The 25,960-nt window shown below is 38.3% G+C and overlaps 1 protein-coding gene across 1 annotated transcript; it reads left to right on the top strand.

Annotated features, from left to right (window-relative positions):
* The first annotated feature begins 300 nt into the window (after window positions 1-300).
* Window positions 301-25,655, top strand: vstm4b (V-set and transmembrane domain containing 4b). Its single transcript, XM_053640139.1, has 8 exons — window positions 301-494; window positions 1,670-2,068; window positions 14,195-14,248; window positions 14,493-14,600; window positions 22,413-22,446; window positions 22,544-22,665; window positions 22,777-22,841; window positions 23,630-25,655. The coding sequence occupies exons 1-8, from the start codon at window positions 443-445 to the stop codon at window positions 23,753-23,755; spliced, it is 960 nt and encodes a 319-aa protein (XP_053496114.1). The 5' UTR covers window positions 301-442; the 3' UTR covers window positions 23,756-25,655.
* The last annotated feature ends 305 nt before the right edge of the window (window positions 25,656-25,960 follow it).

Raw genomic sequence — 25,960 nt, 5'->3', positions numbered from 1 at the left:
GTATGTTAACAAGCCTGCAAGTTGCAAGAGCTGGACTTCACTGCAAAATATTCTGTGAAGGCAAGCTGGTCACGGACACTGATGGTAGCAGCAAAGCTGAACTGAGCTTCAACTCTGTTTCTGGACTGGTTTCCAAAACCAAAAATAAGGTAGGCTTTAACTAAACTATAGTGCTAGTGACCCTAAGTCATTGAGGGTTACTGAGTGCAGACTGTCTGTGTGTGTGTGTGTGTGTGTGTGTGTGTGTGTGTGAGCGAGAGAGAGAGAGAGAGAGAGAGAGAGAGAGAGAAAGAGGAGGAGGAGCGAGGGAGTACACTAAGAAGAAACAGAACATGCCCTGACTCAGGTTTCAGAGTGGAAAAGGGGAGAAAATAAAGGAGACTGGACGGGCGCCTTTCTGTGGGGACACTGAACTTTTTTATGGAGCCAGTCAGACTGGAGAATGAAGATCTGTGCAGGGTTAACAGTTTTCCTGACTAGTGTTTTCTTCAGAGGTAAGTAAATTCTCTTATGATATAAAATAAACACTTGTGCGACAATATGTAATGATGTTAGGTCATAAAATCAGCATGGGTTGTTAAACGAGCCCTTAACTAAACCTTTTGAGTTTGTAAGGTTTGTTGTATGGCTCTGCCAGAAGCTGTCAAAAAAAAGGTAACTTAAATTTGAATGTCACTGAAATTCATGAGATGTAAAATCAACGTGTCAAAACAGTAATGATTTGGGAATGCAAAACATATTCACTTATTAAAACATATAAAAACCCTGCAAAAATACGAGCAGTGCCACAGAAAACTTTCCTAGAGCAGAAAGCGACTCTCTTGCTGTTGACTTTGTTGTGGCTTGTGACTCCTCCCTAACCAGAATACTGTATTTACCACAATGTAGCTCACGTGCTTGAGCCAAAATCTTACTCGTGTAGGTGTATGTATAAATATGTAACCATAATATATGTTACTAAATACAGCATCAGCGCCTGTGAAGGGTCCTGTGTCTGTTTCCTCACTTTCCTAAAAAAAGTGCTTACTGTCTGTGGAATATTTCACTTGTGAAACACTTGTGAAAGCCAGATGTCTGAGCTGATTCACAATTCATTAGACAACAATGACTTTGTGAAACTATTACTATTTATTCACAAAGATTATATGTGTCTGAGGTCCAACAATTTGGGTTCATCAAGTAGCCATGTTTCTGCGTCTAGGATGCATTGCTTAAGAGTATTAAATAAATGTTGTACAATGCTGGATTGTAAAGAAATAACAGGACTGAGGCCTGTTTTTTGGTTTGTTTGTTTTTTTGCATTATTCAGTAAATATGGTTATACTATATGGTAAAGAACATCTAGAAGGGACTTCAATGTCCAATAGCTTTGAAATGTTAAGAGAATTTCTAAAAAGGTGGCAAAAGTAAAGTTGAAGCCTAGTGTTCAAATATCATGTCTGTCATGTGAATATGTTCTGAAGAGAATATGAGCAAAATAGACAGAAACATTAGTTCTTGTTGCATCTTTACGGATTAAACCCAAGTTTTTACCTCAACTTGGCCTAAAAATTCGCACTCAAAGTTTCTATGCACTGTTTTTTACTTTAAAAAAAACAAACTGATAGACAGAAACCTCCACCTTTACTAAGTTATTAACTAACCTAGCTAAACTTTTCTGTATCTCTAGATATTTGTGCAGCCATTAATGCCACGGTCACTCCATCTCCATTCCTGGTGGCAGTTGAGGGTGAGAACGTCACTCTATCATGTCAGGTGAACCAGTGGCACAAATCAGACACTGCTCTTGTGCTACGCTGGATTTTCCATCCCACGTCTGGAGGAGACGAGCAGCTCCTTGCCAAAGTGAACATGAGGAGGGCCAAATTCTATGGAAACTACAGCAAGAGCTTCCCCAAACCCAAGATTAAGTTAATAGTAGTGAAGCAGGGCAAGATCTACAACCTCTTGATCATCAACATTACCAGAGATGACAGAGGCTTGTACAGCTGCAAAGTGCAGGAGTTTAAGAAGCATCAGGACAGATGGAAATCGTCTGCCAACTCCACAGCAGCGACAGAACTTAAAGGTGAGACTTTGGAGTAACATTTAAGCATTTTGCAAACACATTTATGTCCAAACACACTTAAAAGTGAGGATTCATTTTAAGCATATAGCTGAGGAGATCAGGGCCTTGCTCAAGGAGTTGCCGTTTGAACTCACAAGCTTTGGGCCACTAGCACCAAAACATTAAAGTGCTTTCCCATATACAGTCTTTGGTCCATTTGAAATGAACCTTAGTGTATTTTGGTTCTTTGTGTGGATCTTTAGGGAGGTGACAACACAGCAATCCACTCAGGTGAGGACCAACACAACTGGTCAGAGAGTGTCTGAACAACCTGTTCTCAATCTGCCGCCAAACAAACTATAATTTGCAGTGAGAAACTGATTTGAATCTGAATTGACCCAATTGCAGGAAGTGAATCAAAAGGACATATTTTGGTTTGCAGGCAGCATTCTTTGTAGATATGAGCTGCTGAATTCTCTGTGTTCTTCATGCTTTGGTGATTATTGTGATTTCTATGTTCACTTGGCAAACGTTTCTTTACCTTCATGTGTCACTGTATTTAGACGGACAGACAGATACAGTAGTGCTTGAAAGTTTGTATAGAATTTTCTATATTTCTGCATAAATATGATAAGTAGATAAAGAGAACTCTGTTAAACAAATGAGACAAAATATTATACTTATTTATTTATTGCAGAAAATGATCCACTATAACATATCTGTGAGTGGCAAAAGTATGTGAACCTTTGTTTTCAGTATGTGGTGTGACCTCCTTGTGCAGCAATAACTGCAACTAAACGTTTCCAGTAACTGTTGATCAGTCCTGCACATCGGCTTGGAGGAATTTTAGCCCGTTCCTCAGTACAGAACAGCTTCAACTCTGAGATGTTGGTGGGTTTCCTCACGTGAACTGCTTGCTTCAGGTCCTTCCACAATATTTCTATTAGATTATGGCCAGGACTTTGACTTGGCCAGTCCAAAACATTAACTTTATTCTTCTTTAACCATTCTTTGGTAGAATGACTCGTGTGTTTAGGGTCATTGTCCTGCTGCATGACCCAATTTCTCTTGAGATTCAGTTCACAGACAGCTGTCCTGACATTTTCCTTTAGAATTTGCTGGTAAAGTTCAGAATGCGTTGTTCCATCAGTGATGGCAAGCCGTCCTGGCCCAGATTCAGCAACACAGGCCAATAACATGATACTACCACCACCATGTTTCACAGACGGGATAAGGTTCTTATGCTGGAATGCAGTGTTTTCCTTTCTCCAAACATAAAGCTTTCTCATTTAAACCAGATATTCTATTTTGGTCCCATCTGTCCAAAAAACTGTTTTTTCGAGTAGCCTTCTGGCTTGTCCACCTGACCTTTAGCAAACTGCAGATGGGCAGCTGGGCAAACTGCAGATGTACTTTTTGGGGAGCAGTAGCTTTCTCCTTGCAACCCTGCCATGCACTACATTGTTGTTCAGTGTTCTCCTGATTGTGGACTCAAGTCAAGTCAAGTGGTTTTATTGTCATTTCAACCATATACAGTTGGTACAGTACACAGTGAAATGAAACAACTTTCCTCCAGGACCATGGTGCTACTTAAAACAACACACTAACCACACGAGACGACACAGGACTAAATAAGATCTTCACGTTTCTACGTAAAGTTCACATGGAAACGTGTGCAAACACCACAAGATAGTATAGTAACTACTGAAAACAGGACAATAGGCACAGTAAGTGATAGTGCAGTGCTGACCAGTACACAGTTCTAGTGTGGAAGTGTCTGATATAACAGGTAGAGCAAAAGACTAACAATATAATAAAAATGCTGTGAATGTAAACATAACATACTATGACATTGTATTCAGCAGATTAGCTTATATCATATATGGACATACAGTAGCAGTTATTGCAGTAGGAGCCAGATAAAGAGTATAATAGTGACAAGAAATTAAATATGATTTTTAAATATGACGTGGATGTGTGCACACACGTGTGTGTCAGTCCAGTCTCTATTGATGAATATGATGTCTTGGGGGAAGAAGCTGTTACACAGTCTGGTTGTGAGGGCTTGAATGCTTCGGTACCATTTTCAGACGGCAGGAGGGTGAAGAGATTGCGTGAAGGGTGTGTGGGGGCCTCCACAATGCTGGTGGCTTTGCGGATGCAGCATGTGGTGGAAATATCTATGCTGGAGGGAAGAGAGACCCCGTTAATCTTCTCAGCTGCCCTCACAATCTGCTTCAGGGTCTTGCTATCCGATATGGTGCAGTTTCCAAACCAGGCAACGATGCAGCTGCTCAGGATGCTCTCAATCTATCTATCATGAATATTAACATTAGCCAATGTGATTGAATATTAACATTAGCCAATGTGAGAGAGGCCTTTAGTTGCTTAGAAGTTACCTTGGGTTCTTTTGTGACCTTAAACGTCTTGCTTTGTTGGTTGATCACTCCTGGGGAGGGTTTATTTATTTACTATCTATCACAGGTCAAATGCTATATAAAAGTCAAATCACATATCTGTGTTTTGGCTGTCTCGTTTGGTTTAGGCTTCTAAGTTGAGTTAGAGTTTCCCTTTATTAAATTACAAAACCTGGGGTTATGTGTCTGTGTGTGTGGGAAGGGCGGGGGTGTATGGAATGTAATAGATTAGTCATCCAGCCAACTAGCAGCTAGCGTGTTGTCATCCAAGGTAAAGCTTTCTAGATTTTCAGATGCCATATTCAATAAATTTGGAGCTAAGTGACACAATACCTTTGAACTTTCAATCAACCTACATGAGGTATGGTGACTATATAAAAAAATATGCAGGCATTAGTTATTAATCCATAACTACAGCACTTTTAAATGATCTATTCTGACTGATCAGAACCAGTTCACTTCAGGCTGCCGTTAGTTAGTATAGTTCTGCATCCTGTAAAAATTAGGAAAACCTCTTTGTTTGTATCGTTTATCTGAAATTATACTGAACCAACAGCAAACATGTACCATACATGACCTTTTAGAAAGCCAGGTCAGATCTCTGTAAATAAACAGTCACATGAAAATGATCTGACCTTGCACTGAGGTTGTAACTGAGCCACTGAGATTGTAAGGAGCATTTGTGTTTTTTGTGTAGGAGAGGTTGCTGTGGTGTAGAGGATGTGGTCAAGATTTAAGTACACAGTAGCAGAGAGACATGCCCAACAACGTTTGTGGGCAGGACAACACAAGGGAGGTGTTCTGTGGAAGATGTGGAGGAAGTAAAGCTAGATCCATTGAGGACCGAATGATCTAAACAATAACTATTTTTGAGAGCTAGGTTTTTGGTTGTACAAGCAAAAACACCAAAAGCATTTGTGGGCTGGATAACAACACACTGTAGAGAAGGGGTTTTGTGGAAGAATTGGACTAAATTTGAGATCTACATTTTTGGTTAAGTAAACAACTAACTTATACCACCTCAAAGTGATAGAAAACAAAAATAGTGACATAGAATTCTGCCAGCTAAAATTCTGCCAGCTAAAATTCTGCCAGCTAAAGCTAATCGATTTAGTTTGTAGATAAATGGGTGGATATATCTACCAGCAACCCACAGCACAGAAAACAATTCTGGATACAATATAGAATATAGAATGACTACAGTAATCTCCTGCACGTGCAGTATTAAAATTGCTGGTTGCATCTGGTAGAAAACTGCTACTGCAAGCTACTTGCAGAAGAACATTTCACATCATGACCTCCTCCACCATGGCCAACATTCAATAAGAATGCAAGGCTGTGTTCCAAACACCATACTGAACAATAAGCAGTATGCTTAAACATTCAGGACACCAGAACTGTACTAACATCATAGTTACTGTGGTGATATGCAGTTTGGGTTGTGGCAGTATGTGTTTTTTGGACATTCTGAGGATGGTATTACAGAAGAATAAAAATGTATTTGTGCACAGTGACTTGACGGCTACTTGACTGACACTTTTTAATCACCAGTTAGCTCGGACTGTGACTGCCTGATTGAGCAGCAGTGTCTGTATGTTGCTGTGTAACGGTTCTCATCATATACTGCACATAACCTACAGAATTATGTAATCACCTAACATTAGCTAGATAGCTATAATCAATCTATTGTTGTAGGGGAAATGGTTGCTCTGCTGTAAACACACAGAGTGCTCCTAGCGCTGGACTGTGGGGTGAATGTAGGGGCTTTCCCACATCTCCACATCCTTGGGACTTATAGACAGAAATGCAGTGTAGAGAATAAAACCACCATGTCTGTTCAAACAGATCAAAAGATGAAATATAGAACTGAGTTTGAAATACTACAGAAAAACACCAAATGCACCTAGTTAGCTGCTAGCTGGCTTTGGATATCAAACAACATAATTGAGTAGCGATACAAATTGCACAGGGAGTATAAATTTGATGACCATTATTTATTAGAAAGACCTCTTTTTGATTATATTTGACTCACTGCCTGTCTCTCTCTCTCTCTCTCTCTCTCTCTCTCTCTCTCTCTCTCTCTTCTAATTGGCTGCCAGTTCCTGTGTAGTCTGACTTCTTTCATGCCTAAAGCTTGTGTGTGATGATGTTTGCTCTTTCTGAGCAAATGTTTATGTAAATGTCACCCCTGACATAGCACTGACTGTGTACTATTACAGGATTATCAGGGCAGCATTGATTCACAGCAGTTCAGGGACATCATATTATGATGATAATTCACATAATGATTTCTTCAAATAAAAGTGTTTAGAAGTTTTCTTAAAATCAGTCAATCAAAGAGTTTGGTTTTGGTTGAATAGTGCACCATGATAATACAGTATCTCACAAAAGTGAGTACACCCCTCACATTTTTGTAAATATTTGATTATATCTTTTCATGTGACAACACTGAAGAAATGATACTTTGCTACAATGTAAAGTAGTGAGTGTACAGCTTGTGTAACAGTGTAAATTTGCTGTCCCCTCAAAATAACTCAACACACAGCCATTAATGTCTAAACCGCTGGAAACAAAAGTGAGTACACCCCTAAGTGAAAATGTCTAAATTGGGCCCAATTAGCCATTTTCCCTCCCCGGTGTCATGTGACTTGTTAGTGTTACAAGGTCTCAGGTGTGAATGGGGAGCAGGTGTGTTAAATTTGGTGTCATCGCTCTCACACTCCCTCATACTGGTCACTGGAAGTTCAACATGACACATTCTAAGTGGAACCTCGAGTTCCCAAGTAGGAATTACAAGTTGAGGGGGTGTTTTCTTTGTCTTTTTCAAGTGGGAGGTCAGAAATTACAACCTTCATTCGAATGCAGCATTATTCCCTCCTTTAAAAAAGTTGTTGCAGCTGTGTTACTGATGCAGTGTGATGGGCTCTGTGTCTTACAGAGTGACTTTTGGCATCTCCTCATCTTTTTTTCCAGACTTCATACTGAATGAATGCTGTGGTAGACCATTTTGTATCTGGGTCCCTTTGTCCAAATATGTGCTGTGTTACTGAAGAGAAAGTCTCTATTCATTTTCCAATTCTGTCACACATAAATTAGAACCCAAAATAAGTGTATTATTAAGCAGGCCATGAATAGTGACATACATAACCAAAAAATGTACTTCGGTTTATGACATCCATTTTTAGAGACAGTTCTGTGTTCTTCTACATAGTCAAAGTAACACATTTTACATGCATGATTTAATCTAAAAATAATAATAATAATAATCACATTAAATTCAATAATAAATTCTTATTTGATACAGCTGATACAGTTTATGCCAGCATAAAGCTAATAGGAAGACTGGGTGAATATAAATTCATGCAAATGAAATCATTAAAAAATGCTACAATTGCTAGTCCAGCTTTACCTTAACAATCTGTAAGTTTGCATGCTAGTTGGCTTATGTAAAATTCTTACAAATTTGTAATTTTGAGTCCATGCTGGAAAATAAGATTTATTTTATAAGATACATCATTATTAAACAGTCAAATAAGTCTATTAATCATTAACATAAACATAGTACTGATATAGTAATTATAATATTAACGATAATTACTTAATTTTTTTTGTATTAAGAAATTTTTTTAAAGTATTAATAAAGTAACATTATCTAAACATTAATTAGTACAGCAAAAACCTTAGTAAATCATTAAAAAACAGATTGACCATTAACTAATGAGAGTAATGATAACTAACATATTAGTTTCCATATTAATTGAACGATGTGTTAATGTGACTAAACATTGCTTATTGATGTATACAAGTGGGTATAACTTGGTCATTCTTTGTTTCATCAGCTTCAAATTGTGCATGGTTACCAATGAGCCATTCCTGATTGCACCAACATGCCAATTATAAGTCATAGTTATAGCACCACCTATACTGAAATAGTTACGCTGCACTTAGAAGTAGAGTTTATATGGATGTCTTTAAGGTTTATCTGGGGTACCAGAGAGTTTATGTGATTTGCCTGAAAGTAGTCACCAAACTCTACAAATTAACATGCAATATTAATCTGAATATGGTCTGTTGATGTGTCATTAGGGGGTTGCTATGGCAAGGAATGGCATTTTGGCATGCCAAAAAGGAAGTGGTAATGTTGTGACACAATCAAACAGGCTATATTTTGCCCCTTTAAAATATGCATTTTTGGTATGCCCCTTTTTCAGCTACAGTCAACAAACTCTGTACAAATATAGTGAGTATAACTTGGTCATGCTTGATCTGATCAGCTTCAAATTGTGCAATGTTATCAATGGGCCATTCCTGATTGGAGCAACATGGCAACTACAAGTCATAATTATATTATATGCAGTGTACTGTAAATCATTATACAGTATGAGCTAAATTATTTTTATAGTAGTTTGAAATGCACAACCCTAGTATAAAAAATCACTCTCATCTGTCTACAGAAATCAATATTAGCACCAGGCTTTAAAACTGAGACCTATGTTTGCCAGATTGCTCTGGCTACAACATGCGAGGGCCCTATGTCCCCTCTGACAGAGGGACCCCTCGTTATTTAGGGTCTGAGCACCGCTGGTGCAAGGCCCTATTGGATCTGCTCTGTTTATTATTATTATTATTATTATTATTATTATTAGGGCCAGAGTACTGTATGGTGTGAGGCCCTATTGGGTCTGCTCTGTTTCTTCTTATTATTATTCTTTTTCTTCTTTTCTCAAACAAATCGCATTTTTGAGGGCCTAACTTACCCAAAATCTCACGAAACTTTGCACACGCATCAGAACTGGTGAAAATTTACACCTGATAGGGGTTCCAGAATAGAGCATGGCAAAATGGCTCAATAATGCCACCTACAAATTTTCAACAATGTGTGCCTCATGCCACGTTTCACCTACATGTACGAAATTCGGTAAGCATGTGTAACATGCCAGTACTTACTAAAAAGCCTCTTGGACCCATGCCATAAACGCAACAGGAAGTCAGCCATTTTGATTTTTCTCTTCAATTTTTGCTCAGATTTTGCCATTTCCAGGCCTCGTACATTAACAAACTCGTCCTAGATATTTCATCGGCTCGACAGCATATTTGTTCAGTCTAATCTAAAGGCCTTAGTGATGTTAAATTGCTATGCTTTTGAGTTTTAACTCCATGCAGTGGATGCGGCAGTTTCACAAATTTCAATGTTTCACCATGTAACAGGAAGTTGTTTTAACTCAAACATACAATGTCCAATTTGCTCCAAACGTCACATGTTTGATAAAAGTCCCAGCCTGAAGATATCCACATGCCAATATTTAGTTATAGTCATAGTGCCACTTACTGGCAACAGCCACTTCCATGATTCGTACTTTATCAAACTCCTCCTAGAGATTTCATTCGATCGATATCATATTCAGTCAGTCTAATCTAATAGTCTTGGTGATGATAAATTGCGAAGCTTTCGAGTTTTTGTTGAAGGGTGCGTTTGTGGTGGTCTGACAATTTTCGATATCAAACTAATCACATTTTTGAGGTCTAAACACGCAAGTGGTGAACATTTACATCTGATACAGGTGTTAAAATTGAGTGTGGCAAAATGGCTCGATAGCGCCACCTACAAAATTTCAATGATGTGTGCTACATTTCACCTACATGTACAAAATGTACAAAAATACGTACAAAAAAGTCTCTAAAATGCATGCCATAAACTCAACAGGAAGTCAGTCATTTAGATTTTTCTCTTAAATTTTTGCTCAGATTTTGCCATTTCCAGGCCTTGTACTTTAACAAACTCCTCCTAGAGAATTAATCGGATTGATTAAAAACTTTAGTTTTTGCTGCACAGCATGGACTAAGTGTTGATGGTACACCATAAAACAGGAAGTTGTTATAACTAAGGCTGCACAATTAATCAAATATCGATTACGATTTTGACTGCCCACGATTACATGAACACGACTGACTGCAGCACTGACATTTAAAGTTCATCCTCCGCTCATATCAAATCAAGCGCCTCCTAAACTTACAGCCAATCACCACAGAGTGGCGCAGGGATGACGTCATTTTGTATGTCAAAACCCGGAACTAAGTTAGCATTTTAGCCCTTTGGTTTCATCGTCCTGAAGTCAATGAGTTTTTTAGTGGGATTTTGGTTAAAACTCTGAAATAAGGTCTGCGGTGAACATAAGCTCAAAATATTTTCATGTTTTATTCTACAACATAAAATACGGCAATAAAACCCCACTCATGGTTTTTTAAAGCTTTTACATGTAATGAAAAAGGCGGTTGCTAACTATCACGTAATGAGGGTTTAGGACGGATGCAAGTGCAGATAAGAGCTTTATTGAAGAGAGGCAGACAAATCCAAAATGTGAGACAATAGCGTGGTCAAAAACAAGCAAAAGGTCAGGCGATCGGCAAACCGGCATAAACAAGGTGAACAAGAATCAAACAACGAGGCCGAGAACAGGATCAAAACTATGAACAAAAGCTTGGTACACGGAAAACTCACACAATACTATGTGTCGTACAAAGGGACACGAGGGGTTTAAATGACAAACGTAATTAAGGGTGAACACAAAACAGCTGAGACTAATGATGACACATAAGGGAACAACCAATGACAACACAGGGGCGGAGACAGGATAGAAATCATAACAAATGCACATGTAGAAGGTAAACAAAGTCAATGTCACTAAAAGAGCACTATAGACATTAAACGTCATCACGCCAAACAGGAATAAATTTTGCAGATAAACTGGTTCAGGTCTGCTGTGCACAATTCACCCCCAAAAAATGTGGATGGAGATTCATCCAAAGAGTAAATCCGTGTTATGGAAAATATTTTAAATCAAGTTTGGAAAAGTTGTCGGAAGCTTGGTGACGTTGAAGTTGCGTGACCGTGGTGTAGTTCGTTTATAGCGTACGGTTGACTGTTTATTTCTGGCGATTGTATTTAGGCTTCAAACTTCATAAAAGTTGTGTTAATTTGTGAAAACGATCTTGATGGACAAAACGTGTTTGTATTGTAAACTTCTGTTGATCACAGAGCTTATTTTTTGCAATAATCCAAAACCCTATGGGAAAATCCTATTGGGTTTTTTGTCGAGGGAACCGGTGTGATGCTAACTTCTGGGTTTTGGTACAAAATGACATCATCCCTGTGTCACTCTATTGGATGATTTGTCTGCGTTTCTCCTCCTGTAAACACTGTTATTGCCTTTTATGCATACGCCTGAATTGTTTTCATTTGGTTGCTTATTGTTATATTTGATGCATATTTTCATTTGGTTGATGGCATTTTTAATTTTACTTATCCTATATTTTGGGTACTATTTTTATTTATATTTTGCTTCTACGAGATGATGCACTTTAAGGATCAGTTTAATTTGATGCAAAGATTTGTACATTAGCAGGAATGTGTCACATCCCGAGACGTAAGGGAGATAGAATGGATGCAAATGAAGTTTAACAGTTTTATTTAAGAGAGACACAGGCAGGTAAATCCGAATCGTGATCCAAAAACGTAATCCAGAAACATGCAAAGGTCAGGCGATCGGCAAACAGGCATAAACGGGGCAAAGCAGGAATCAAGGTCGTGGTCACGGAAAACAGGGTCAAGAAACAAAACAAGAAACATAGACTATGACTATGAACTGGGAGCGGAAAAACCAGCGTGAACTAAATGGACTAATCTAAAGTTAACTTAACTAAACCTAACAAGGCACAAAACATGGACAATGACTTTCTCTAACGAATGAATCTATCTAATGTATCGTATCTTATCTAATACTCCGTGCTGTGTGCTGGGAGGCACGCGGTATATATACAAATATAATCAGCGCGTTAAGTGCTGACGGCTGACACCAATCTAGACACATGCTCAAATAACAGCCAATGGCAGAACAGGGAGGAGACATAACAGAAACATAACAAATGCACGTGTCCATAGTAAACAATGTCATAGTTGTCAACATTAGAAGAGCAGGCGCTCGCACACCTTGCACGTGCAAGCGTGCGCCCACATGCTCTCCAGAGCTCTGCCTAAAGGGGAAACCGTGACAGAATGTAGCACAACATGGAGCTGAAAGCAGTGGTCTGTTTATTTAAATGTGAAAGTGCAATAAAAATATGTTGTCCCTAAAATCAATGAATAATCATGATCTCAATATTGATCAGAATTGTTTGAGATTATCATTTTGCCCATAATAGTGCAGCCCTAGTTATAACTCAAATATACAATGTCCATTCTGCTCCAAATTTCAAAAGTTTGATAAAAGTCCCAGCCTGAAGACATCTATATGCCAATATTCAGTTATAGTCATAGCGCCACCTTCTGGAAACAGGAATTGACATGTTTTACACAGTGATGCACTCCTGTCAACATGTTAAAATATGCCAGCAAGTGGTAAATATGCTAGTAACGTGCTAGAAACATGTCACACCATGCTAGCAACACTTAGCATCTGGAGCATCAGTATTTGTAGGTTCGATTATAGACTCAAAATGGCCAGAAAAAACAATTCTATTCTGAAATTCACCAGTCTATTCTTGTTCTATGAAATAAACACGAATAGACACTAATATTTTGATAATTAAATAAATGGCACATCAAGTTCTAAATTCTAAAGTGGTTATTCGGCTTACTTTTACCTGTTTAGACTTATTATTGTATTAATTATGTAAGGAGTTAAGCACTTAGTGTCATGCTGTTATTGGAAAATAAGAGTTACTGTTCCCACCCCGACGTTGATTATTTACCAATAACAACATGTCCCAAAGTATTTTATTCCTCTTATAACACAGCAATTTGCCAACATTTAAAAAAAATAATAATAACAACATGTCATACTTTTTATACATTTTATAATTTTGTAACTTTTAATGTTGTGGAATGTCCGTGAAACAAGTTGGTTTGTATTATCGCTTGAATTATAGCAGCTACAAACCCAAAAAATGCAGCTTTATACTTATACAAATACCTTTAGAAATAATAACATATTAGAAGAAGTGCATTAATATAATCTTGTGATGTACAGTCAGCACTACTGTCAGCGCTGCTGTTCTAGAAAATTACTAAACACATGCTGACCAATCAGAGTGGAGAATTTAACAGAATTTTAGTATTTATTTGGTAATGATTATTAGTGCACTGCTATTAATACATAAACATGCTACTTGTCATTACTATGATTAGTGACCTATTTAGTAATGCTTACTGATGTTTTAAGTAATGTTTACTAACATTCTAATTCTAAAGTGTTACTGACTTTTCTGTGTATTTTACAGTAAATTGTTCAATATGCTAATAATTACAATAAATCTAAGGCACATTTTAAAATACACTTTATGGTTGTATCATTGTACATTCTAAAGAATTGAGTCAATAGGATAGTCATTGCTAAATACTAAACAGCACATGAGAATGAACGCAGATCATGAACAAGCAGTACATCAAAGTGCCAGCATTCCTTCTGCTTACGTCGTGCCATCTGCAGGCCTGGCTAACCTTGTTATCAGCTACTGACAGGGTTTATGAGTATTTCAGAGACTCCCAGCGGGTGTCAACCATGATGAGCTGCTTGGCCAAGAACGAGTGCATCTATAGAAAGGGATAGCCTTCATGCTGTCATCCCACACACAGCGGCCTGTAATTAACTTTATTTAAACCTGAGAGCTGTGCAATTACCAGGTCTGTGGAGCCGCAGTGATGAGTATGCACTTCTCCCTGTTCTTTCTGCAGTGCACTTCCTTCCATCCACCAATGCCAAGGACGGGCTTTGGAGCCTGTTTGAAGGTAAGCCACAGATTTATTCTTACCCATCCAATTCTGGACAAAAATAGTGCAGAGCTCCATCCATGGAAGTAGAAGGAAAGGCTTCTCTTTTTTTAAACCTGAGACAATAAACTTCACTTATTCTCCCCACAGCAAATACTCTTGTTTATATGACATTGTTTAAATGAAACTCGTGTGGTCATTTGATAAGTCTGGAGCCATGGTTCATGTTCAAGTCGAAGTTCATGTTTTGTGTGTGTTTCAGATGTGTATCTGTGTGCGGTGCTGATATGTTGTGTAGGGCTCTTGTGCATGTGTATGTTTACTGTGGCAGTAGGCTGCCAGTATCTGCAAAAGAAGAGGCATTTAAAAGGTACAAGCTATTTTTATTTTTTTTAACTTCACTTCAAGTCAATGTGTGTGACGATGAATTGAGATGTTATGATAAGGAAAGTTGTCCGTGCAGTTTGAAATTTAAGGTACCATAGAAAAACTTTCTACGTTCAATTTTCTACATTCTTTGCATCAATAGAGCTCTAACGTAATTCCTATACCTGGTAGAAAGCCATGCCACAGTGGTCACAATTCCTTATTCATCAAAATTCCTGGGAAATGCAACAAGAAGTGAAACTAGCATCAATATAGGAGGAGAGCCTTAAAAATTTTTTAGAGAGCATCAAAATAGACAGGTTCCTGGACAGTTTGCAAAAAAGATACATTAATGTAATAGTTAATTGGGGAGTAAAATGGTAGTAAACAAAAAAAATTGGTTAGACAATCCATGACTACTGTTACCACTACTACTACTACTACTACTGTCAACACCACCACCACCACCACTACTACTACTACCACCACCACCTCCACTACTACTACTACCACCACCACCACTACTACTACTGCCACTACCACCACCACTTCTACTACAACTACTACTACCACTACCACTACTACTGCCACTACCACCAATACTTCTACTACTACTACTACCACCACTACTACTACTACTACTACTACCACTACTACTGTCAACACCACCACCACCACTACTACTGCCACTACCACCACCACTTCTACTATTACTACTACTACTACCAGTACTACTGTCAACACCACCACCACCACTACTACTACTACTGCCAATACCACCAGCACTACTACTACTACTATTACTATTGCCACTACCACAACCACTTCTACTACTACTATCACCACTACTACTACTGCCACTACCACCACCACTTCTACTACTACTACTACCACCATTACTAATACTATTGCCACTACCACCACCACCACCACTTCTACTACTACTATCACCATTACTAATACTACTGCCACTACCACCACCACTTCTACTACTACTACTACTACCACCATTACTACTACTACTGCCACTACCACCACCACTTCTACTACTACTACTACTACCACCATTACTACTACTACTGCCACTACCGCCACCACTTCTACCACTACTACTACTACCACCATTACTACTACTACTGCCACTACCGCCACCACTTCTACTACTACTACTACTACCACCACCACTACTACTACTGCCACTACCACCACCACTTCTACTACTACTACTACTACCACCATTACTACTACTACTGCCACTACCGCCACCACTTCTACTACTACTACCACCATTACTACTACTACCGCCACCACTTCTACCTCTACTTCTGTCAACACCACCACCACCACTACTACTACTACTGCCACTACCACCACCACATCTACTACTACCATCACCACCACCACTACTACTACTGCCACTACCACTTCTACTACTACCATCACCACCACCACTACTACTACTACTGCCACTACCACCACCACTTCTACTATTACTACTACTACTACTACTACCAGTACTACTGTCAACACCACCACCACCACTACTACTACTGCCAATACCACCAGCACTACTACTACTACTATTACTACTGCCACTACCACAACCACTTCTACTACTACTATCACCACTACTACTACTACTGCCACTACCACCACCACTTCTACTACTACTATTATCACCATTATTACTACTACTGCCACTACCACCACCACTTCTACTACTACTACTACTACTACTACTACCACCATTACTAATACTATTGCCACTACCACCATTACTACTACTACTGCCACTATCGCCACCACTTCTACCACTACTACTGTCAACACCACCACTACTACTACTACTGCCACTACCACCACCACTTCTACTACTACTACTACCACCATTACTACTACTACTGCCACTATCGCCACCACTTCTACCACTACTACTGTCAACACCACCACTACTACTACTACTGCCACTACCACCACCACTTCTACTACCACCACTACTACTACTACTACCAGTACTACTGTCAACACCACCACCACCACTACTACTACTACTGCCAATACCACCAGCACTACTACTACTACTATTACTATTACTACTGCCACTACCACAACCACTTCTACTACTACTATCACCACTACTACTACTACTGCCACAACCACCACCACTTCTACTACTACTACTACTACTACCACCATTACTACTACTACTGCCACTACCGCCACCACTTCTACTACTACTACTACTACCACCACCATTACTACTACTACTGCCACTACCGCCACCACTTCTACTACTACTACTACTACCACCATTACTACTACTACTACTGCCACTACCACCACCACTTCTACCACTACTACTGTCAACACCACCACCACCACTACTACTACTACTGCCACTACCACCACCACTTCTACTACTACTACTACTACTACTATCACCATTACTAATACTACTGCCACTACCACCACCACTTCTACTACTACTACTACTACTACCACCATTACTACTACTACTGCCACTACCGCCACCACTTCTACTACTACTACTACTACCACCATTACTACTACTACTGCCACTACCGCCACCACTTCTACCACTACTACTGTCAACACCACCACCACCACTACTACTACTGCCACTACCACCACCACTTCTACTACTACTACTACTACCACCACTACTACTACTGCTACTACCACTACTACTGTCAACACCACCACCACCACTACTACTACTACCACCACTACTACTGCCACTACCACCACCACTTCTACTACTACCACCACTACTACTACTACTACTACTACTGCCAATACCACCAGCACTACTACTGCCACTACCACAACCACTTCTACTACTGCTACTACTACCACCATTACTACTACTACTGCCACTACCGCCACCACTTCTACTACTACTACTACTACTACCACCATTACTACTACTACTGCCACTACCACCAACACTTCTACCACTACTACTGTCAACACCACCACCACCACTACTACTACTACTGCCACTACCACCACCACTTCTACTACTACCACCACTACTACTACTGCTACTACCACTACTACTGTCAACACCACCACCACCACTACTACTACTACTGCCAATACCACCAGCACTACTACTATTACTATTACTACTGCCACTACCACAACCACTTCTACTACTACTATCACCACTACTACTACTACTGCCACTACCGCCACCACTTCTACTACTACTATCACCATTACTAATACTACTGCCACTACCACCACCACTTCTACTACTACTACTACTACTACCACCATTACTACTACTACTGCCACTACCGCCACCGCTTCTACTACTACTACTACTACTACCACCACTACTACTACTGCTACTACCACTACTACTGTCAACACCACCACCACCACTACTACTACTACTACTGCCACTACCACCACCACTTCTACTACTACTACTACTACTGCCACCATTACTAATACTACTGCCACTACCACCACCACTTCTACTACTACCACCACTACTACTACTACTGCTGCTGCTACTACCACTACTACTGTCAACACCACCACAACCACTACTACTACTACTGCCACTACCACCACCACTTCTACTACTACTACTACCACTACCACTACTACTGCCACTACACCACCACTTCTACTACTACTACTACCACCACTACTACTGCCACTACCACCACCACTTCTACTACTACCACCACTACTACTACTACTACTACTACTGCCAATACCACCAGCACTACTACTGCCACTACCACAACCACTTCTACTACTACTACTACTATCACCACTACTACTACTAGTAGTGGTGGTAGTGGCAATAGTATTAGTAATGGTGGTAGTAGTAGTAGTAGTAGTGGTGGTAGTAGTAGAAGTGGTGGTGGTAGTAGTAGTAGTAGTAGAAGTTGTGGTGGTGGTGGTGTTGACAGTAGTAGTGGTAGTAGCAGTAGTAGTAGTAGTGGTGGTGGTAGTAGTAGAAGTGGTGGTGGTAGTGGCAGTAGTAGGAGTAGTGGTGGTGGTGGTGTTGACAGTAGTAGTGGTAGTAGCAGCAGCAGTACTAGTAGTAGAAGTGGTGGTGGTAGTGGCAGCAGTAGTAGTAGTGGTGTTGACCGTAGTAGTGGTAGTAGCAGTAGTAGTAGTAGTGGTGGTGGTAGTAGTAGAAGTGGTGGTGGTAGTGGCAGTAGTAGTACTACTACCATTACCACCACTACAACTATTACTACCAATAGTAATACCACTACCACTACTGCCACTACCACTTCTACTACCACTACTACTACTACCACCACTACTACTACTGCCACTATCACCACCACTTCTACTACCACTACCACTATCACAACTACCACCATTCCTCCTACTACTACTACCATCAATACAACAACAAATACCACTACTTCTATCCCCACTACCACCAATACAACAACTACTACTATTGCTACAGTACTACCACTACCACCAATAAAACTACTCCTACTATTACTTCCAATACTAATACTACTCCCACTACTGCCACTACCACCACCACTTCTACTACCACTACTATGACTACCACTACTACTACAACTACCACTACGACACTACTACTACTACTGTTACTACCAATACTAATACCACTACCACTACTTTCACCACCACTACTACTACTACTACTACTACTACCACCACCACTACTCCTACTACTACTACTGCTATCACTACCATTACTACTACCACTACTGCTACTGCCACTACTATTACTGTACCACCACCACTTCTACTACTACTAGTACTATCACTACTACCACCACTCCTACTACTATTACTACTAGTACCACCACCACCAATACAACAACAGCTACTACTACTACCACCACTACTACTACAAGCACTATTACTACTACTACCACCACTATAACTATTGCTATTTTTACTACTAATACTAGTAGGACTAACACTACTGCCAGTACTACCATTACTATGACTATCACTACTACCCCCACTACTACTACAACTGCTACTAATAATAATACTACTACCACCACCGCCACTACTACTACTGCTACCACTACCATTGCAACTAATACTACCCCTGCAATTACCACCACTTCTACTACTTCCACTAGTACTACTGTCACTACTACCACTACTTCTATTAGTTCTAGTACCACCACTACCACCAATACAACAACAACCTCTACTACTACTACTACCACCACTACTACTACTCCTACTACTACTACTACAGTACTACCACTACCACCACTACAACTACTGCTACTATTACCACCAATACTAATACCACTTCTGCCACTACCACCACTACTTCTACTACCACTACAATGACTGCCACTACTACCACCACTACTACTACAACTACCACTACTACTACTATTACTACCAATACTAATACCACTACCATTGCTACTACTACTTATAATAACGTATCAGTGATAGTGTACAGTATACCATAATGCTAATACTAATATTAATACTACTAATACTACTACTACTAATAATAATAATAATAATAATAATAATAATAATAATAATAATAATACCAACAACAAAAATAAAATTGAGACTATAACCAAAAGAAAAAGCATGTCATAAACAAAAGCACATAGACTGAACTCAAAACAAAACAACATGAACTGCAGCACTCGTATGTCAGAAACACACCATATGCTGAGAGGGGGAATTTGTGACAAATAACATGAAAATTTGGCCTTCTTGAAATTTCAGGACCATGACCTCTACTGTGTCTGTTATTGCCTGTATACTGAGTATACTGTACTCAGGTTTTTCTTGTATTTATGGCACCCAGGGCAATTTCTCAAAGTCTTAAAAGATTTTTGTTAGTGTAGCATATACTTTTTTGCATGGAGACGCTGACAGACTGTGATCATTTTGTCAATGGCATGAGCTACATTGATAAACAACGTCCTACTTACAGAAACTTAGTGAGTCATCAGGCTAATTTATTGGCTAATGAGGCTTCACATACTCCAATCTAAGTCACTATGAGAAGTGTACCATATGTTTTGTTGTTACTTTGTCGACATTATGATTAAATACTGTAATCATCGGCTCCTTTAGATAACGTACATGTCTATGCTACAATAATTAACTCTGTACAGACTGTTCTTTCAAACCAAGATTGTTAACATTATTTGTAATGATAACAGCTACACAACAATAATGATACAGGAAATAACTATAATTTGGCAGCCAGACTTATGCACCTTATAAAAATTTACGGTGTATCTTTAGCCTCAAAGTGGTTTTAATTGCTTTTCAGATGTAAGAACAAAATTTACAACATAAAACTCATTTGGAGAATATCGCCCATAGCTAAATCGAATTTTGTGGCAAAATTGATTGTTTGTGAAAGTTACAGTTTGGCTTTCAGGTAACATAGCATGTTTAAGTGACTGAAATAAAATACTTTTTATTTCTATATAAGTACATAAGTCTGTGGACTATGTCTTTATCAGTTCTTAGTTACAAGTATATGGTGTCCTCCACTAATATTGGCACCCTTGGTAGATATGAGCAAGGATGGCTGTCTTTTTTGTTAAAAAAAATTCACAAAATACAGGTTTATCCAAAAAAACATATCTTTGTTAAATATAGGTGTGCAACAATTATTGGCATCCTTTAAGTCAATACTTTTGGAAATATCCCTGCCAAGATAACAGTCTTATCCTATAATACCTGATGAGGTTGGTGAATACAGGGCAAGGGATCTGAGACCATTCCTCCATACAGAATCTCTCCAGATCCATCAAATTTTGAGGTGTTTTTCTTGAAACCCTTCCAAACAACTTGTGGTGATGTAGGTGACTTCAGATTGTAGTTTTGGAGACTTTCTGACCCCAAGTTACAACTACCCTCTGCAATTCTCCAGCTGTGATCCTTGGAGATTTTTTGCCCACTCAAACCATCTTCTTCACAGTGTGTTGAGACGATATAGACACACGTCCAATTCCAGGTTGATGCATAACATCTCCAGTCAACTGGAACTTCTTAATTATTGCCCTGATGGTGGAAATGGGCATTTTCAATGCTTGTGCTATTTTCTTATAGACACGTCCCATTTTGTGAAGTTCAACAACATTTTGCTGCACATCACAGCTATATTCCTTGGTCTTACCTATTGTTATGAATGATTAAGGGAATTCGGCCTGTGTGTTACCTCATATTTATACCCCTGTGAAACCGGAAGTCATGGTTTAACAATTTCCTGTTCTAGGTCACCCAGGTGTACTAAAAATTTTAAGTATCAATGGAAATATACTTCAAATATATAATTGTTGCATACTATATTTTACAAAGATATTTTTTGATAAACCTGTGTTGTGTTTGCAATTGTTTGATATCCATGAGAGCAGAGTATTTTTGTGATTTATTTTTTTTTAACCAAAAAGGGTGCCAATATTAGTGGAGGGTACTGTATGTAAATCATTGTTTATATTTGTAAGTTGTGCCGTCCCTGCAATCTGTTATTTCACAAGAGAGGGATGGGACAGTTAGGGAGAAGAAGTAAAGCCATGTCAATATTTTATTGCAGTTCACTTCACAGGAAGCAGGGGGCACAAATTTACAAGTTGCTCTTGTTTTGATCAGCAACTAATGATGCTATGTGATTTGGTATTTAAGAATGCAGATGCCATAATATAGCATAAAAAGACCAATTTCCATACTGTTTTTAGTCTCATACTGCTTTCATACTGCTATTTTGCTAATTCTCACTGAATTTTGTGATTAATTTAAAAAAAACTTTCTCATTTTTTGGCTTCTGTTTGTTCAGAAAATTATCATTTGGTGAAGAGTCCCCAAAACAGGTGGGTCTATTTAATAATAATAATAATAATAAAAACATGCTGTGTAAGTGGAAGATCGCTAACCATGATCGTTAAACTAATTCTTGTCTCTGCTCAGTTCTGGAGAAACAGTCACAAGTGTAGTTAGTCTATCTCCAGCTCTTCCCAAGAAGCAAAAGAATTACAAGATGAAGAAAAAAGCAGAAAAAGTGGAGGAGCCACCAGAGATCCCAGCTAAAGGTAGAAGTGGTGCTTCTCTCTCAATTTATTGCATAAAGGACTTAATTTATAACAAAAGTCTATCTTACGCTTTTAACTTACTCATAACTTCACCTATGTTTTATTTCCCAGCACCCATTGCTGACAGACTGAGAAAGCCAAAACTTTTAAAACCTCAACCAAGAAAGATCATTTTGGTGAGTTCACCAATGATGGCTAACCCTCATCCTTTCTTTACTAGCAATTGGATTTCTTTAGAAGAACCTAATTCTAAAGAACCCAGTATATCTTTACCTTAATTATCAGTACATTAATAATTACTATACCACAACAATATTGAATTCTTGATAACAAGGATTATATTAATGATATTAATGGTGCACCACATAATCTAAGCCAAATAACAAACAGATTAAAACATGTTGTTATCTAACAAAGAAAATAATATAATTGTTAACATAGTCAAGCTTTCTGTATGGGGACTTTTAACATTTACAGAAGGAGTCTCCAGTGTCAGTTCTTCATAACAGCCAATAGGTTTTCCAGTACAGCAAAGTCTTCAGAAAGGAGGATGCTATATATGTTAAAAGTATGACATGACATTCATTAATACATCAAAATGTGGCAAATGTGGTATATGAGGAATAAAACACTTCCAAATGTTCTGTCATTGGAAAAGAATCAACTTTGGAGGGGTAACAGTAATGCTGCTTTATGTCATTGATTCACTGATGTGGTGTTAGCTAGTCATTGATTATATGGTATGTCATTATTTTATCATTTAAGCATTTAAGCCACAGCAAAGCTTTCCAGGTTACCATAGCAACTAGCGTAATGACAAAAACTGCATTTTTTGCCATATTACAATAAAAGAAAAAAGAAGTTGGTGAGGTGAATACTTTTTAGCTGCTATAACATAAGTGATAACAGGAACTAACTTGTCTCACGGACAACACTGAATGTAACTATCTCTCTGATCTTACAGCCAAAGATTGCAGAGGAGAGTTTAACTTACGCAGAACTTGAACTGGTGAAACCTCTCCCAGATGCCAAAACTTCAAAGACAGGAACTGTGTACGCCCAAATTCTTTTTGAAGACAAAATGGTGTAGGACAAAATCGTTTTGCTTTATCATTGATTATTTATAATGCTCAATATTATTGACAATGTCTAGTAAACTTTTGTCACCAGATTTGTAACATAGTGTTGAATTGTAATTCTTTGTTCATGTTGTGTTTTATTATTTTTATTATTGAAAAACTCAAACACTCTGCATATAGACTGCTACACGAGACGCCGGGCCGACTGACGGCTCAGATAGTGGTAAAGAACATTCCACTGTGTTTTGTCTGACACATCTCATAGCTGTATAAACAGCCATTTTTAACCATCGACTCCCCTGTAACTACTCCTGTTATCAGAGGTCCCCTTTCATTTGCGTGCCAAGATCAACTCCCTGCTCGGCAATGCACGAATTAGTGATCCAAGGTAGAGCTTGATTGCTAGTTAGAGCTGGAGATCCAGACGTGAGCAAAATACTGAAAAAATCATGTTTGCTTTAATCACTGTATATGACGTTATGTTTATCTCTTTAGTGCATGCTAAGCTAATGTATGAGCAAAATACTGACTGAAATGATAATGAGAACCTTCATATCTGTATCCACCAATGTTTAGAGATCAGAATCAAAATATCTGTAATTGCCATTCAACGTACATCAACATTATTGAATTCCTAATAAAACCTGTATATATGTATATACTGTACACACACACACACACATACACACACACACACACACACACCAAGAAGCCAATTTATATGGTAGTAAATAGGTGGAGCTGGCAATCTTGAAAATCTGTGTATGTGCAACAGCATAACACAACACATGCACAGTTGTAACCTATGACAATATAAAACAGTACACTCTCAAAAAAAAAAAAAAAAAAAAAAAAAAAGAGAAAGAAAATGGTACTTTTCTTGCCATTGGTGTGATACCATTTTCTTTTGTACCTGGAAATGTGGATATAATCCGGGTTTAAAAAGATGTAAGGTACATAACTGAATTGTAATTGCCTTTTACAGTAAAGTTTTAAGGTGCACTACATGTATATTTTTAGGTAAAAGTACACAGTAAAGGTACAAAAGGTGTACACTTGAGGGTATCACCCCAACAAAAAGGAAAGGTACCGTTTGTTCTGAGTGTGTACAGTATTGTAGCATAGTACTGTAATACAACTTCATGATTTTGATGAGTGTGAATAGAAGAGATTTGACCTATTGCACAGTGTAATAATAAAAATAAAATAAAAAATATCACACAATAAACCACAATAAGAACATTTGCATAAATATCTATTATAACTGTTCATTATAGACAGATGGAAGTGGACAACCACTATTCCTGAGCAGCTTAACTGGAACTCATCTGCATCTTTTCCCATATTTTATTGTTTTTATTCACTATGTTTTATTAATCCATTGGCCTCCTCTCTGGAAAAACTTCACGTTCCAAACAAACAGAAACCAACATGGAAACACTCATGTTGCAAAGAATTATGGGATGTCATTAACCTCTTCCATTTAGAAAAGGGTACTGACATTATAACAAACCTTCATCTGGGAACGTTATTTAACTGTGAAAATGAAACACTCCTCCAATCCTTACTGAGCATAATGGCAGGTCACTGCGTGCACTACTAATAAGTACCAGCTGTGAATTCGGCACAACAAGGCCATCCTAAGCTCACGCAAACAGCACACGCTGCATCGATTTCTCTCTTTCCAGCCACACACTTACATCAGCATACTGCTAAAGTTTCATAAAAGATTAAGAGATTGTGCAATTTGTGTAAACATGTTGACATGGTAACCAGGTAAACTTGATTAATGTATACCTTATATGTGTCCTGTATGTATTGTTTCTTATTTGTATTGTTTTTTATAAAGTATAAAAAAGTCAAATGGCCGTGTTTGATTCATTGCCAAATGACAATAAATGCAGAAAATTATGTCACTCTCTTGAATATAGTTACATTTATCTAGAAATTTACATTATTATTATTATTATTATTATTATTATTATTATTATTATTATTATTATTAAGATCATGATAAATAAATATAACATTTTTAGACATTTTTCCCTACTAATTCCAAACCTGAAATTGGTTTTTGTAAACAAAATGCCATTGGTAACTGTTTTCAGACAACATTCCTCATTAAACAGACAGGTTTTAGTACTTACATTAATATACAGCTTGCCTCCATTTACAATTATGCAGATGTATAGCCACAAATGTAACTGGTGATGAGC

This window comes from Ictalurus furcatus, chromosome 13 (assembly GCF_023375685.1).
Source record: "Ictalurus furcatus strain D&B chromosome 13, Billie_1.0, whole genome shotgun sequence".
NCBI classification, from domain to species: domain Eukaryota; kingdom Metazoa; phylum Chordata; class Actinopteri; order Siluriformes; family Ictaluridae; genus Ictalurus; species Ictalurus furcatus.
The sequence above is the reverse complement of the archived record's forward strand: the minus strand, read 5'-3'. Positions and strand labels throughout refer to the sequence as shown.

What these genes read in the sequence shown, in the direction of transcription:
- vstm4b (XM_053640139.1), top strand. Translation starts at nt 443, where the DNA reads ATGAAGATCTGTGCAGGGTTAACAGTTTTCCTGACTAGTGTTTTCTTC. An exon ending in GCTTTGGAGCCTGTTTGAAG is followed by an intron (nt 14,249 to 14,492) that starts GTAAGCCACAGA and finishes TGTGTGTTTCAG; the next exon opens with ATGTGTATCTGTGTGCGGTG. An exon ending in AAAGAAGAGGCATTTAAAAG is followed by an intron (nt 14,601 to 22,412) that starts GTACAAGCTATT and finishes CTGTTTGTTCAG; the next exon opens with AAAATTATCATTTGGTGAAG.